The following is a 14,062-nucleotide window of genomic DNA, read 5'->3' as shown; positions in this document are numbered from 1 at the left end:
TGGTAACGTCATCATGGCGGTTTAGCTCAAATGTTGTTGCACTTTCACAACATTGTTATCTTGGCAATTAGTCTACGAGCATTTTTCGCCCCACCGGTACTTTTAATGGAATTATAGAGATATATTGTATTAAAAATAAATCTATCTTTAAACAGACACGGTATGACAATGGAATACTCACTGTTAGTCAGTCGCTTAACGGGCAAGGATTGCTTTTATGTCGAATCCCTTAACAAATTTACATTCCCTGTGAAACCAAAAGATTATGCCATTATCATTGATATAATATCAAGAAAAGTTGTAACAGCGTTACGTAATTCTATTGTTGCCACTATAGGTTTAGACCAACAACAAATGATTTGTCGTAATATGATATTTGTTGGTGTTATTAATATTGTTAAAGACAAATGCAGTAATAGATACATTAGAAATGTCTTGAAGCAAAATGTTACTGTATCCATATTATAGTAGAACAAATAATCTTTCTATAAATAAAATAAAGTTAGAGAGGTATCCTTTAAAATATGACACAGAATTGATCTTGTTAAGGTATTAGATCTGGAGAATTCTTGCGACTGTTGTGGTGTTGAACTTTATTTTTGTTCAAGATCCCATTGATTCTAAAAGTATTTTCTGGTACAACTTTTTAATTTACTTTCTCATTAAATATCTCATTCATGTGAAAAAAATGGGCTAAAACTTAGTCAAATTTTGAACAGTGTGTGAGAGAAATAAATCAAAATAGACAAACTTTAGGCGATATAAAAAACAAAAAAGATTTACGAAGCACTATGTAATTTAAATGTATGTATTTAATTTACACCCGGCATAAATTGTTATTCTTTTCAAATTACCCCAAGTTATTTTATGTTATTATTATTTTATTTTAGTTGTTGTCATGTTTATGCAACTCTTGTACTCTCTTATACAATGAGTTTTGTATGTTTCGTTCAAATTTTGTACTATAATAAAAAAAGGTTGCGCTTACAGCAATGTTTTATACGTACTTATATGCGTTAACATTGAACATCATATTATGTGTCTTATTCTGATTTTTAAGTCACGGCAGTCAAATATGTACGTAGCTGTCCTGTCACTCTGCGGTTGTGTCCACACCCTGTTGACTACATTTTAAACTTATCTAAGTTTTAATTTGAACTAATTCAAGTTAGTTCAAGAAATCACAACAGTCATTCCGCCATTGAAATTATTTTCATGTTTAATTTAATAGAATTGCACAGATAATTTTAATGCATATTTTTGAAACGTTACAATGAAAAGGTAAAAAAATAGGATAGGCACATTGAGATGTGGGTTACAAATGTTTCACCAAGTAAGCCTGCACAAACTAAAAACATCTATTGTTAATATGGGCAAAGTTGCAACAAACCCACTAATATCGCTTGCTTATTAAATCAAAGACACATGCAAAGTTGCCCTAAACTACAATCCCCAAGTTCTTCCACATACATGAACAACATACAACTGTGCATATTTTTCAAGATAAATATTAACATCATTACATATACCATTTACAAAACTCATATTAAAATACATGTAAATTGTCATGATTAAGACTCAAGTCACAGTGTTCTTGAGTGAATCATCAGAGACACCCTTTTGTTTTGCATTTACAGAAGCACAAATTAGATTTCACTCACATTATGGAGTTGTGTTACAGTTAGGGCTAAGTGCTCAAAGTATGGTCTGAGAGCTCAAAGAACAAAGTCTTTTGCACATTCCCATGTTAATTGTAACTTCCACGTGGGTATTGAAAATAACATGAAAACGGAAACATCTAAACATCATCCATTTTGAATCCCCCATTTGCCTGCAGAAATGCATTTGAATGGTACTGTGGTGTGAAAAATGAATTTTCATAGCATGTAGCCTGCAATTGATATGAGGTCATAAAGCTGCATGCGTGAAATAATTAAAAGTGCTGCATGTGAAACTGCTATCACTGCTTGATGTCAATTATCTATACATGACTTGCATATCCAAATAAAAGTACTACCATATTCTCAATTTTTACTATTAATGAGAAAAATATGTAGACATATAACATATTATTCACTCCCCATAGTCTTCCTCATGGGATTAACAATACTAACAGGCCATTGTTTTAAAAAAAGGATGATGTGGTATTAGGAATTGAGATCTCCTATTTTAAAACATAAAACAGTTTATTTGACTCAGATTCTCTATGACAGAGGCATAGGGCACATCGAGAGACACACCAGATTAAAGGCGTAGAAACAGACCTGCGTGAGCACCATACAGTCACCACGATCTGAGTACATAGCAGTGGGGCGGATATACGTCCAGTCAAAATTCCGCAGCTTTAGTGCTGTACACCGATACTTCCTGCTTAAGGAAAGCAGACAGCGGGCCAGTGTGTATTTGGCAGCGCAGCTGATTGCTTTGACGAAACGCACGGAGTCAAAATGCATCAGGAAACAGGGATCATCCTAACACAGCAGAGAGATGCAAACCGAACATAAGTATCACCACTAAAGTTCGTATGAGAGAATTCATGATGCAATGTGTAAATCTAAATTCTGCTCACTGAATCAGGATCTCTGCCATCCAGAACCAGTAGGTCTTCCAGGTCCCAGATCTCTGTTCGCTCATAACTGTCCTCCAACCCATAGTGCTGCAGCTTCTTTGTCTTTGAACGCTTAAATCTCCGACACATCACCACTGAGATCTGGGCTTGTTTATCTTTGGCTACATAAAAATGAGTTCCATTAGTATTTGTCTTTATTACAGCCATTTGTCCTGCCATATCAATATATCTTTAACTTGTAACATTAAACAGTAAATATCTTTAACGTCAACTGTCAAGTAAAATGTTAAAAGTCCAGTATCAGTGTTGCAAGATAAAAGCAGGCACGACGCGCTTGAGGTGTGTAGAATTCTGATCCAACAGGTTTATTTAATATAACGCATTATAAACACCTTCAGAAGTTATTCAGGCAAATAAATGAGACCCCTAAATCTGAATGCTATTCAGTGGGTGTCAGAAATGTGGAGTCATGCAGCCATTTGTGATTTAATCACAAACCAAAACAAAGCCACAAATGTTTTATGAGTTGCCATACATCAAGAACATCGATCTTCAGTAAACAGGTCATTGGAAGTTAGCAAAATGATTAATTGTGTCGCATTTTTGAAATAATTTCAAAACCATTCTGACCATCTACCTATAATCTCAAATTTGAAGCATAAATAATCCTCATAATTTAGCATAAATAATCCAGCATATCCAGACAACCATGCAACCTCAAATAACCATGCACCAAAAACAATTCTCTTACTAGAAACACAGAGGAAATGTCGCCCCTGTTGCTGCTCCTCGATTTCTATAAACTCCTCCAGTTTCAGTCCCTGCGGTCGGAACACCATTCTGGCCATCTCTTTCCTCAACAAAGATGACATCTCAGATGCAAAAAGAGGGAGAAAAATGAGACGCGACAGAGTGAGAGCAGAGTGAGGAATAAAATGTTTTGCTGAGGTGGATCTGGTTTGCAGGGCTCGTCTCCCCCCCATCCCTCACTTCCTCTGATGTGCATTTGCAAAATTAATTGACAAAGAGGTTTGCACGTAGTTTTGTTTCAGCTAGTATCAAAATACTGTGTAATAGGAATAAATCACACTTTGGTCTCTCTCGGTGCTGTTTGGAGAATGCAAATATAATTCATACCAGGACAAATATATTTAAATGTATTCATTTTGCAGACGCTTTTATCAAAAAAGTGTCTTACAAATCAAAGAGCATTTAGCATTTTAAATGTTTAACTTTCTGAAGAAACAGTGATGTTAGGTTTTCAGATGTGTATTTGTAATCCAAAAAACAACGTACAATGTATAAATACAAATAAGTGATGTAATGGACTGTTATGTTTGTGTTGGTTGAGTGATTATGCAACAGTAAGTAACTTCCCTAAAATCAGAAATGTTGCCACACTGTAAAAAAAAAACTTAAAAACATAGTTTATTTGGTTTTTAATGTAAAATTACATAGTGTCATGTTTTCTTTTAAATTATTGCAATCTGTTTCTATAATTTGACAGTTTTTTAATGTATTTCAAAAATATATGAAAATCTGTAAAAAAAACGGTAAAATTGTTTTTTACTTTATACTTTGTACAGAAACAGCTGTAAAAACTAAAGAATTTTTTACAATGTACATTACTTTCAATATTATTCAGAAACAAAACAATAGTATAGAAGATAATACATTTTTGGACTAATGTATCACACATATACACACACTAACAAACTCACTACTGACTGTATCTTATTGATGAGCCATGTCTGGTTGATTGCACTTAAAAGGCCTTTGGGGAAAAAGCATAATCGGTTATGAAAACACATATCCCTCTTAAATCTCAATCTTCAAAGGAACCCATTATAATTATGATCTCTGCAGGGATAGCTTTTATATTGACTGTGGTCCCATCAACCTTTAAGGATTCGATATCCAGCGGATCTAGATATGCATAATTTATAGCCACAAAACACATTATTACAAACAAGTGTTCTTATTGTATCTTATCAAGACCCTCTCACAGTTTGTGGCCTTCTTGAGATCCATCTGTGTTTTCAGTCGGTTATGTCAAAAAGCCACTCAGAAACTTTTTAGCTAAAGTCAGATGAGAAAAGACTCCCTGCATTTGGTCTTTAGAATAGCTTTAGCGGATCTTTGAGGTTTTACTTATGACCACTACATTCCATTGTCAGCTTTAAAGGAAGGTCAGGAGTAGAAAATGCGGTTCTGAATTGTATCCTCCCATGAGCAATGCTTGAGTTATGGAGGATTTGAAACAAGCCAGGCAATTCTTGGGTTTTGTAAAGACCAACAAACAAATTCCAAAACACCCGCTAACCTTTATTTAATCCACATACACTTTATGTTACTTAAATGTACTACAGCAATATTGTTCTCGTTTTATTACGAAAATGTCACTGTAAAACCTTAACGTTTGGTGAGACATTGCCCTATTTCTTTTTGAAAACACATGATTTCACTTTATAGTTTTGTAAATATAATGTAAATCAGATTATAGTAAAAAAAACTGTTAATGAATGTTTATTGTTTTCAGGCTGGTAATCCAAACAAATATACGTATTAACATTTACATTTATTAATTTGGCAGACACTTTCACAAAAAACAAGTAGGAGAGCATGTAAACATTTTGTCAACACACTTAACAGTACCCTTAGTTTCAAGGCCATGCTACTAGGAGGATGAAAGCAGGAGTAAGCAAGGGAGAGAACGAACAACAATTTAATTTTTTTTAAAGACATAGACAGTTATTGGCTGTTAAATAATTGCGGAACAGCTATGTTTTGTGAAGTTGTGAAGCTGCAGTTCGGGTGGAGGCTGGCAGTTCATTCCACCACAGGTGGACCAGCTTACTCCAATTGTAAGCTGGTGAGATCTGAATGTCTTGCCTCTCCAGGATACCTAAAACTTCCATAACTGCACCTATCTACTGCACTGTAATTCTATTAACTGCATCTACTCATCTATTGCACGGTAACTTCAATAACTGCATTAACTAATCTACTGCACGGTAACTATTAACTGCATCTACTCATCTATTGCACTGTAACATCAATAACTGCATTAACTTATCTACTGCTCTGTAACCTATAAACTGCATTAACTCATCTTCTGGACTGCAAACTATTAAAGGCATTAACTCGTATACTCCACCGTAACTTTAATAACTGCATTAACTTCAACAACTGCATTAACTCACCTATTGCACTGCAACTTTAATAGCCAATGTCACTTGCACTATTTTAGTCTAAATTATTATCTGTTCATAGCCACCTGTACATTAATGTTCATAGTATATAGCCATCTGTATATATTGTTCATAGTATATACCTACTGTCATATTTTCATAGAACATTCCTACTGCAAAATATTTTTATAGTCCATGCCCACTGTATTATATTCTCTCATATTGTATTCTGTATTTATTCTAACTGTATATCCTGCAGTTACAGCAGGATCACAGTGTGAAATGCAGCAGAGAGATCAAATAGAATAAGAACAGATGACAAGGATTTTGCTCTTGCCTACCGAAGGTTTTCGACGACAAACAGGAGAGCGGTCTCCGTAGAATGTCCTTTCTTGAAGCTTGATTGTTGACTGTCCAGAAGGTTGTGCTGTTAGAGACAGGCAGATATTTGGTTAGAAACTACCCTTTCAAGGGCCTTGGAAAGTAAAGGAAGGAGTGAGATTGGTCTGTAGTTGCTGACCACTGAGGGGTTAAGTGTTGGTTTTTGAGAAAAGGTGTTACCAGTGCTTGTTTATTTGGTGGGGACAGTACCATTGGTGATGGAGGTGTTTATAATGTGTGCGAGCTGAGGCAGTAGAGACTAAGAGTAGAAGGTAGGAAGAGATCGGGTAGAGTGAACAGGTAGTAGGAGAATTCTGGAGACATCCTAAATTTAAATCTCAGTTAACAACTCAAATGAATGACCACAATTGCAGTTCACATGGTTTATTTTTTCCGTTTTGTGAGTGTGGGGTAATGCGTAGTGGATCTGAGTTGATCTGAGTCATCAAGTTGTTCTTCTAAGTTCAGAGCCCAAAAGGGTTATTGAACCATCAGTAGTTTTCTTGATAAAGACACATAAACTCCGGTTTCCTCTGGCGCTCTGACTTTGAAATACGTGTAATTTTGGTCACTTTGAATAAAAGCTAAATAAATTAGTCTTTAGAGCCTGTCTCATAATGCTGCCATCAGCACACTACCAACCTCTAATCTTTATTTTGTGGTGCTGTAAACAAAGATCACATCTAAGTAAACATCTCGATATACCAAAGTAATGCTATAGTGGAAAAAACTAAGAGAAAAAGACTAAATAAAAATAGGAATCAAGTACTCCCAGGTTCACTTTATCAATTTGGCTATGTGCAAATACACTATGCAGATAACTTACTCAAAGTTTATTGTAATGTTTATATATTGTAATATTGCACAGCAATGGACAGAAATGTAGTTTGGTTACAGTCTAAAAAAGGTTTTGTGTTCAGTTAAAACAAAATGTTTTAGATTTTTCACTTAATTGAATCAGGAAGATGTATAATTTGGCATTTATCTCTTTCTCATTTATTTACAAGATCAAATTCAACCATTTTGGTCGATTCAATTAGGTTTGCTGGTGTATTGTAATTTAAATTTCTCATTTGAAACTGAATAGTACATTAATGAAAAAACAAAATTGACGATCCCAAAGATTTTTACAGCTTCTGTCAGCTCAAACCATTCTCACCAATCTGTTTCCCTCCTTCATTAACAAGGCATTTCTATACGCAGATCTTGAATGTTTTTATTTTTTTTATTACTTCAAAATTCAAATTCAAACAGAACAGCCTTTCCACAAATATTTAAACCAGCCTGGTGCCAACAATCATTGCCTAAACCACTTGGTATTAGATTTTCATTAGCCTACAAATGTACAGCTCCTTGATGGATCTGCATGATTGTATGCATTGCTTTCTTTTTCACTATATAATTTCCATTAACAAACAATAATTAAATAAAGTCAGGAATGCTGAAAGATAATTTTTATGATCTAAATTTGCATCAAAACATGTGCATGGTAATTAATATATATTAACGCAAAAAAAGGGATTATAAAAATAGATCATCAACATTTCAAACTGCGTTTGGGGACTGTAGTCATGTGACATGTCTTTACACAGTCAGTTGACAAAGCAGAAATGGTTACCCGTTTGATGCAGTGAGGTCAGAGTGACATCAGACCCTGTGTGGGTATTTGTAGACACAAGAATGCATTTCCCCCGAAATCTATAGCCTACAAATAAAGTGCCAATTAGACTCTTGCAGAGCACTGGAGAGACGCCGCTTGGACTTTTATGCATTGCAATGACTATAAAAAGAGCCACATGATTTATTTACTACTCATAATGCCTGTGTGTGAAATTCTCTTACACATTGAGTCATGTTCTCCGTTCGTATTTCTCAGGAAGAGATGTGGAAAGTGATCAATAATTTCCAGTGAGCAGCAGTCAATAACTCACACAAAGGGACTGGGTTTATATCATAGGAAACACGTCTATTAGATTTTTTTATGTTTATATGGACGTGATGCTAATGGTTAAGTGCTGAGTATCCTGTATCTCGCCCACTCATGTATACTCAGGTGTTCTGAGAGACAAAATACATCCACTTTTCTCAATAGAAATACTTCCAAACAAGCAACATGTCACATTTATCAAGGTACTGTGGTGGTCTGTGCAAAATGGCTCTTTATTTTCTTGTTTTTGATGACAGTGGAGGTTGATTCGTAGCCTACTATCATGTGATGATATTGTTATTGTTTGGAAGCGTTTAATTTATTATTCAACAGTTTTTGGTGCTTTTTTAAGGTGGAATTTGAATATTAAGCATATTAAGTATTGACAAGTTCAATATATTGTGATGTCATGATGTTTTTATTCATGATTTTTTCTGTATTTAACAGAAGTCAGATTTATGACTGACAATGAGGGTGAACAAACGATAGCAGAAATGTTTTTTGGGGTGAACTATTCCCTTTAAGCTAATCCCTCAGCCAGGCCTGATTCAAGGAGCTAACCCCTTTCTTCTTTGACAAAGGAGTAATTCACCCACAAATATTATGTCGTCATTTACAGTACTCACCCTCTTGATATTTTATATATATTATGCATGACTTTCTTTCCTCAGCAATACACAGAAGAAGATATTTTGAAGAATGTTGGAAAGCAAAATCCCCATTGATTTCTGTTGAATGGACACAAAGCCAATACAAATCACTGTTTAGCTAGCCACATTCTTTAAAATATCTTCTTTTGTGTTCTGCAGAAGAAAGTCATACATATTTGAAATGACAAGAGGGTGAATAAATGATTACAGAATTTTTGGGTGAAGTACTTGTTTTGAGCTTTTCATTTGAATCAAAAGACGTTTTAATGGTTTCTTTATGGCTAAATGCACGTAATTGTACTTTTGCACAACTCAATTCACGAACCAGCAAAATGATGCACTCTGTTGGTAAAAACGTGCATTACATATGTGGGCAACAATTTGTAACCTCCACTTGAAATTGATCAATTTAATTATTTCAGAAAAGTATCTAAAGATGTTTCAGTTATTATATTTTCTTTATTGTATATGTAATGTTACCTACTCTGTTCTTAGGGCTACTTGCTTTCTATTGTGTGTACCATGATACCTATCTGAGCATGTAGTGTAAAGTAAATGTTTACTTTTAGTTACACATTTCTTTATAAGTTATACATTTCTTGTAAACTATACTACATTCATCCAATCAGCGGACTATAAATTGACTGTGCCACATAGCTGAGGATTTCATCCATGACCCACAGTTCACTAAACGCTGGAACAGTCCCTGTGGAGCAGCTGGGGTTAAGTGCTTAGCTCAAAGATACAATGGTGATTGAGAAAGATGCTTATGCTCACAATAATATAAAACAATAATACATTCATAAAAGTGATTTTAAAAGAAATAACACATTTTATTAATTATAAATTATTAAAACATATATACTTTTGTACAAAATTACAACACCTTGAACACTGGCTTGTGCTATTCAGGGTTACTTTTCTGTTAAACCTTTTAGGAAGTTTGAAACAGCACCTGTTCTATGATATTAGCTTCTTAATAGCTTCTGTTTTGTATTGTTGGACACCTGTTTTTTGTATACTAAAGTTAATCCATTATGACTTAAAATGTATATTTCCAAACGGACAAACGCTGTATATATAAATATATATAAAATAACTAGACAGTGTAAAAGACGTGCACACAATGCAACAGTGCTCTTAAATTCTACTTGCATAAAAAGTATACTTGACCTGTTTAGTGAAATCAAAGTAAAATTATGAATGTTTCTTTAATACTTATTTTTTTATTGCTATCATGTTTTTTATAAGTTGGTTTCAAATGGCTGATCAACATGTTCAAAATATTTGATACATAAATGTTTCATGTTTAAAACTCATATTCTGAAATTATACTTCAGACAGCATTAATATTTAACTTAAAAAATATAAACCACATCACATTTTGGTCTTTAAGAAACCCAAAGCCATATCATAATAGACATCAACCATCCAACAGACATCTGACAGACATTCTGTATGGCTTCCTCACACAGTTTGCTCAAGTTTTCAGCTTGTCTCTGTTCCTCAGTAGAGGAAATCGTCTCCTGTCGCTGTGGGTTCTTCTGGTTTCTTGGTCTGTATTTTAGGCAGGTGGATTTTACTGGAGGCTACTACAAGAATGTTAGCACCGTGTGTAACAGCGCTGGCAACGCACAACCAGAAGGAAAAGCCCAGACTTTCTTCAAGAATCACAAGGCGAAAAAGGCTTTCTTTGTAGTTAGCCACATGCTTTGTAAGATCATGGCACTGGACTGCTGCGAGGAAACATGCGAAACCCATTGCGCTGAACAGAGCTGTAAAATGGAAAAGTGAGAGTGGAATAAGCACATAATTCAAGAAAGAACAGATTTATGATTTTGGGTTAATGGTTCAAGGAAGACGCTGATCAAAATATTGTAGTTAATATGTTGATTTACCTGCAATGAAATTCCAGAGGTAGAGCCCCAGTGGTCCTTTAATAGATTGATAAGGAACTTTCCTGGCATTATATATACAGAACGCTAAACTGACCACAGCAAAGCCAATAGAGATGAAAATGAAGAAGATTATGACCATGTGAAGCCCACCATTGATTTTTTTAACGAGTTTTGGGAACACTGTGTGAGAAGAGAGAGAGAGAGAGAGAGAGAGAGAGAGAGAGAGAGAGAGAGAGAGAGAGAGAGAGAGAGAGAGAGAGAGAGAGAGAGAGAGAGAGAGAGTCAGTCTCACTAAATCCTGAATAGGCGTACTTGTTTACATGCATTTGGCAGACATTTCTATTAAAAGCGAGATACCACGCATTAAATCTATCCATATCAGTGTCTAAATAGTAAAGCAATCTACACCCAATACACCCCATAAGGTATTTTGAAAAGAGATGAAAAGTAAAAAAAAAGTCTCACCATAATGAACAAACATCAACGGAGGCATAAAGTCCGCATAAGCTAAAAGCCAAATCCTACCTTCATATTTGTGTAAACAGTATTTTGTCTAATAAATCAACACATTATTGCTCTTACAGTATATTTTAGAGCGGCGAGTACCGAGTCCACATCTCCGCGTTTTCCCGCCCTGAAAGAGCCCGTAGTAAATATGTCCCGTGAACTGCTCGAGCTCCGGGTTAGACGCGTTCACCAGATCCACCCCTGTCTGACACAGGATGGTTCCGGTAATCCAGCGCTCGGTGGAAAGCGCCACAACGAGAAGTACCACAGAAGCAATGCTGAGTATGGAACCGAACGAGAACACGATCCGTTTCCACAAAGTTGGCATTTCAACACCCACCCCCGCTTTGCTCACCCCATTCCTCCTAAGAAAAGCAATGCGGAGGGTAACACGATCCGTCGAGGCTTCCGCCCCCTTCCGCTACTGTGCGAAGCAATCCGTGTGTAACGCGAGATAAAGGAGAATCCTTATCAAACCAGTGGGTTTTATTGATATTAATTTGCTCGAATAAAAGCGAAAAGGAAACACTTAGGACTACAGGAACGCGAGATAAAGCGACTTGGAAAAGACGGAAACCCGATATAAAGCGGTCAAGTGGATCTCCTTTACCACCCAACGAAACCTTATAGTTTGCTTGCCCTTGTTTGGTTGCTAGAGGTGTCCACACGCTAACTCGCACCCCAACGCGTTAGTTTGCTGGGCCAGAGCGTTTTTTAATGGATGCCCTTTGGTGTAACTATTAATCAACAAAAGATAGTTCGTTTGCTATTAAAGTTAAAGGGCAACCAAAATATTTAATGTCACATTTCCGCTACGACTCTGCCGGATCATTGCGCATTAGTATAAACAGTGTGTGTGTGTGTGTGTGTGTGTGTGTGTGTGTGTAAATTGACAAGACTTGAGGTTAAAAAACAGGACGTTAAATGGTTTGAATGCATGGAAATAACAATATATTTGGTGCTTTTCTATCCATCCGTGGTAACTTTTAAACTAAAAGAAGCCAGATCGGGCAGCTGTCCATGGTGCTGACGTATACTGCCGAATTTGTATTTAGAACCATGGACAGCAACATCATCTAACTTTATTTGCGTATTCAACACGAACGACACAGCTCTCGGTATTATGAAGACTTTTGTCTTCATTTTTGAGGCCTTGAAATTGTGATAGGATGTGCCAAGTCATAAACATATAAATGTTGAAAAATGTAAAAAAATGTTTTATTTTAATGTAAATGTAACATTTAGATAATGAACTAAATATCTAATGAGAAATATAATTTTTTAAGGGTCGGTGAGGGAAATTGTATTTATTAAAACAACACAAATCAGACACTAATCTCGGCCAGTAGAGGGAGACATCTTACTATTTTCCGAGGGCCTCTGGAATAAATGAACTGATCCATGCACTGTAAAGTCAACTAACTATATTGTGTTGTTCCATGAAATAAAAATGAATAAACGCTTTGAACACTACACATGTAGTGTACTGTCTGTACATAACTAGAAACCCCAATGTTTATAACTTTGAATATGATTATGACAAGACATTATTAACCATACCAAACATAACAAAATGCAACATTGTTCCATAATGGTGACGTTACAGCATACCAGATGTTGCATTACTACTTATGAGTATAATTTATTATATATCTCAGGATAAATCGAAAGACTACTTAAAGGAGCATTACAAGACACATGAAGACTTTGATTAAAAATCAGTAATATTTTTAAATATACATGAAAAATATTAGTATTGTGTGAATGAATATGAACATATTTTCTTTTCGGTATGCATGAAAGCATTGCTTATTTTTTACCAGTTTGTCTAGTTTTAATTTTATGGAAATTAATGCATATTAAAAACAATATTATTATTTAGAATTGAGGAAAAATGTTGTCAGTACATTACAGAATAAAACAAAAAATATATTTTGTATCATATTTTACACACCGGGTCCTAAATAGTAAACTGAAACATCTTTACGCTGTTTTAAACAGTTATAATGTCACTGTAGCAAATGTTGGCAGGTTTTCTTACACAGTATATCTAACACACGCAAACACAGGATCTCAAGGCACAGTCAAAACATGTCTTAAATCTATACTAAAGTGCATTGATTACATCGACTTGGAAAGACTTCCAATTGGCTGTATAAACAAAATGATTAGCCTTAGTGTCAGGCACATATACAATATATGCTCCTTGTGGTCAACGAGTCTTGTCATATTGATTGAAGAATGGAGGCATATTGACTAGCTAAACTTCAGCGATGCTCATTGGGGCTACTGTGCATATCAAATGACTACTGTTGTGGTTTTGGCCAGGCTTACTGACTTAATGCATTCTGGAATGTTTTTAATGTTTATAATGCAGTTAAGATTGGACATGAGTTATGAAAGCTGCGTTATATGGTATGTAATGTAAACAGTGTACATATTTTGTCCTGCTTTCCGTGTATTCATGTTTACTCCTTCCTTAATGCCCCATCAACACATCCATACAACACTCTGATGTCTGTTTCTCTGAATTCACACTTTGCCCACATTCTAATTTATCTTCCATCTCTTTTCCTTTATCTCTGCCTTATCCACAACACTGACAGGCTTAATGAGATTTAAAGTGCTTTGTAGTCTAGATAATCAGATTGACTTGTTATAATTACACACTCATCTTAAAATGTCCTATTCCCTTTGTTGTACCACAAAACAGTCAGACATAATGTAGATTTTTCAAACTAGTCTGACTAAGTAGCTGTCAGCATCAGGACCTCTAGACTACGGAGTGTAATTGCCCTCTAAAATGGGGTGGGGAACTTTAATCCTGGAGAGCCCCTGTCCTGCAGACTTTAGCTCCAACCACCTCAAACACGCCTGTCGTCAAGTTTCTAGTAAATAAAGGACCTTGATGAGCTGGTTCAGGTGTTTGATTCAATTGG

The 14,062-nt window shown here is 35.4% G+C and overlaps 2 protein-coding genes across 2 annotated transcripts; both read right to left on the bottom strand.

Moving 5' to 3' along the window:
* Positions 1–2,204: 2,204 nt before the first annotated feature.
* Positions 2,205–3,441, bottom strand: exoc1l (exocyst complex component 1 like; the record flags this gene model as incomplete). Its single annotated transcript, XM_079462726.1, has 3 exons — positions 2,205–2,471; positions 2,570–2,730; positions 3,321–3,441. 3 exons carry the CDS (start codon positions 3,439–3,441, stop codon positions 2,205–2,207), a joined length of 549 nt encoding a protein of 182 aa, XP_079318852.1.
* Positions 3,442–10,224: 6,783 nt separating this feature from the next.
* On the bottom strand, positions 10,225–11,451 carry clrn2 (clarin 2; the record flags this gene model as incomplete). Its single annotated transcript, XM_079461930.1, has 3 exons — positions 10,225–10,493; positions 10,617–10,796; positions 11,199–11,451. 3 exons carry the CDS (start codon positions 11,449–11,451, stop codon positions 10,225–10,227), a joined length of 702 nt encoding a protein of 233 aa, XP_079318056.1.
* Positions 11,452–14,062: the final 2,611 nt, after the last annotated feature.

The sequence above is a fragment of the Barbatula barbatula genome, assembly GCF_947034865.1.
Source record: "Barbatula barbatula genome assembly, chromosome: 8".
Lineage (NCBI taxonomy): Eukaryota > Metazoa > Chordata > Actinopteri > Cypriniformes > Nemacheilidae > Barbatula > Barbatula barbatula.
Note: the sequence above shows the minus strand (reverse complement) of the source record. Positions and strands in the feature narration are given on the sequence as shown.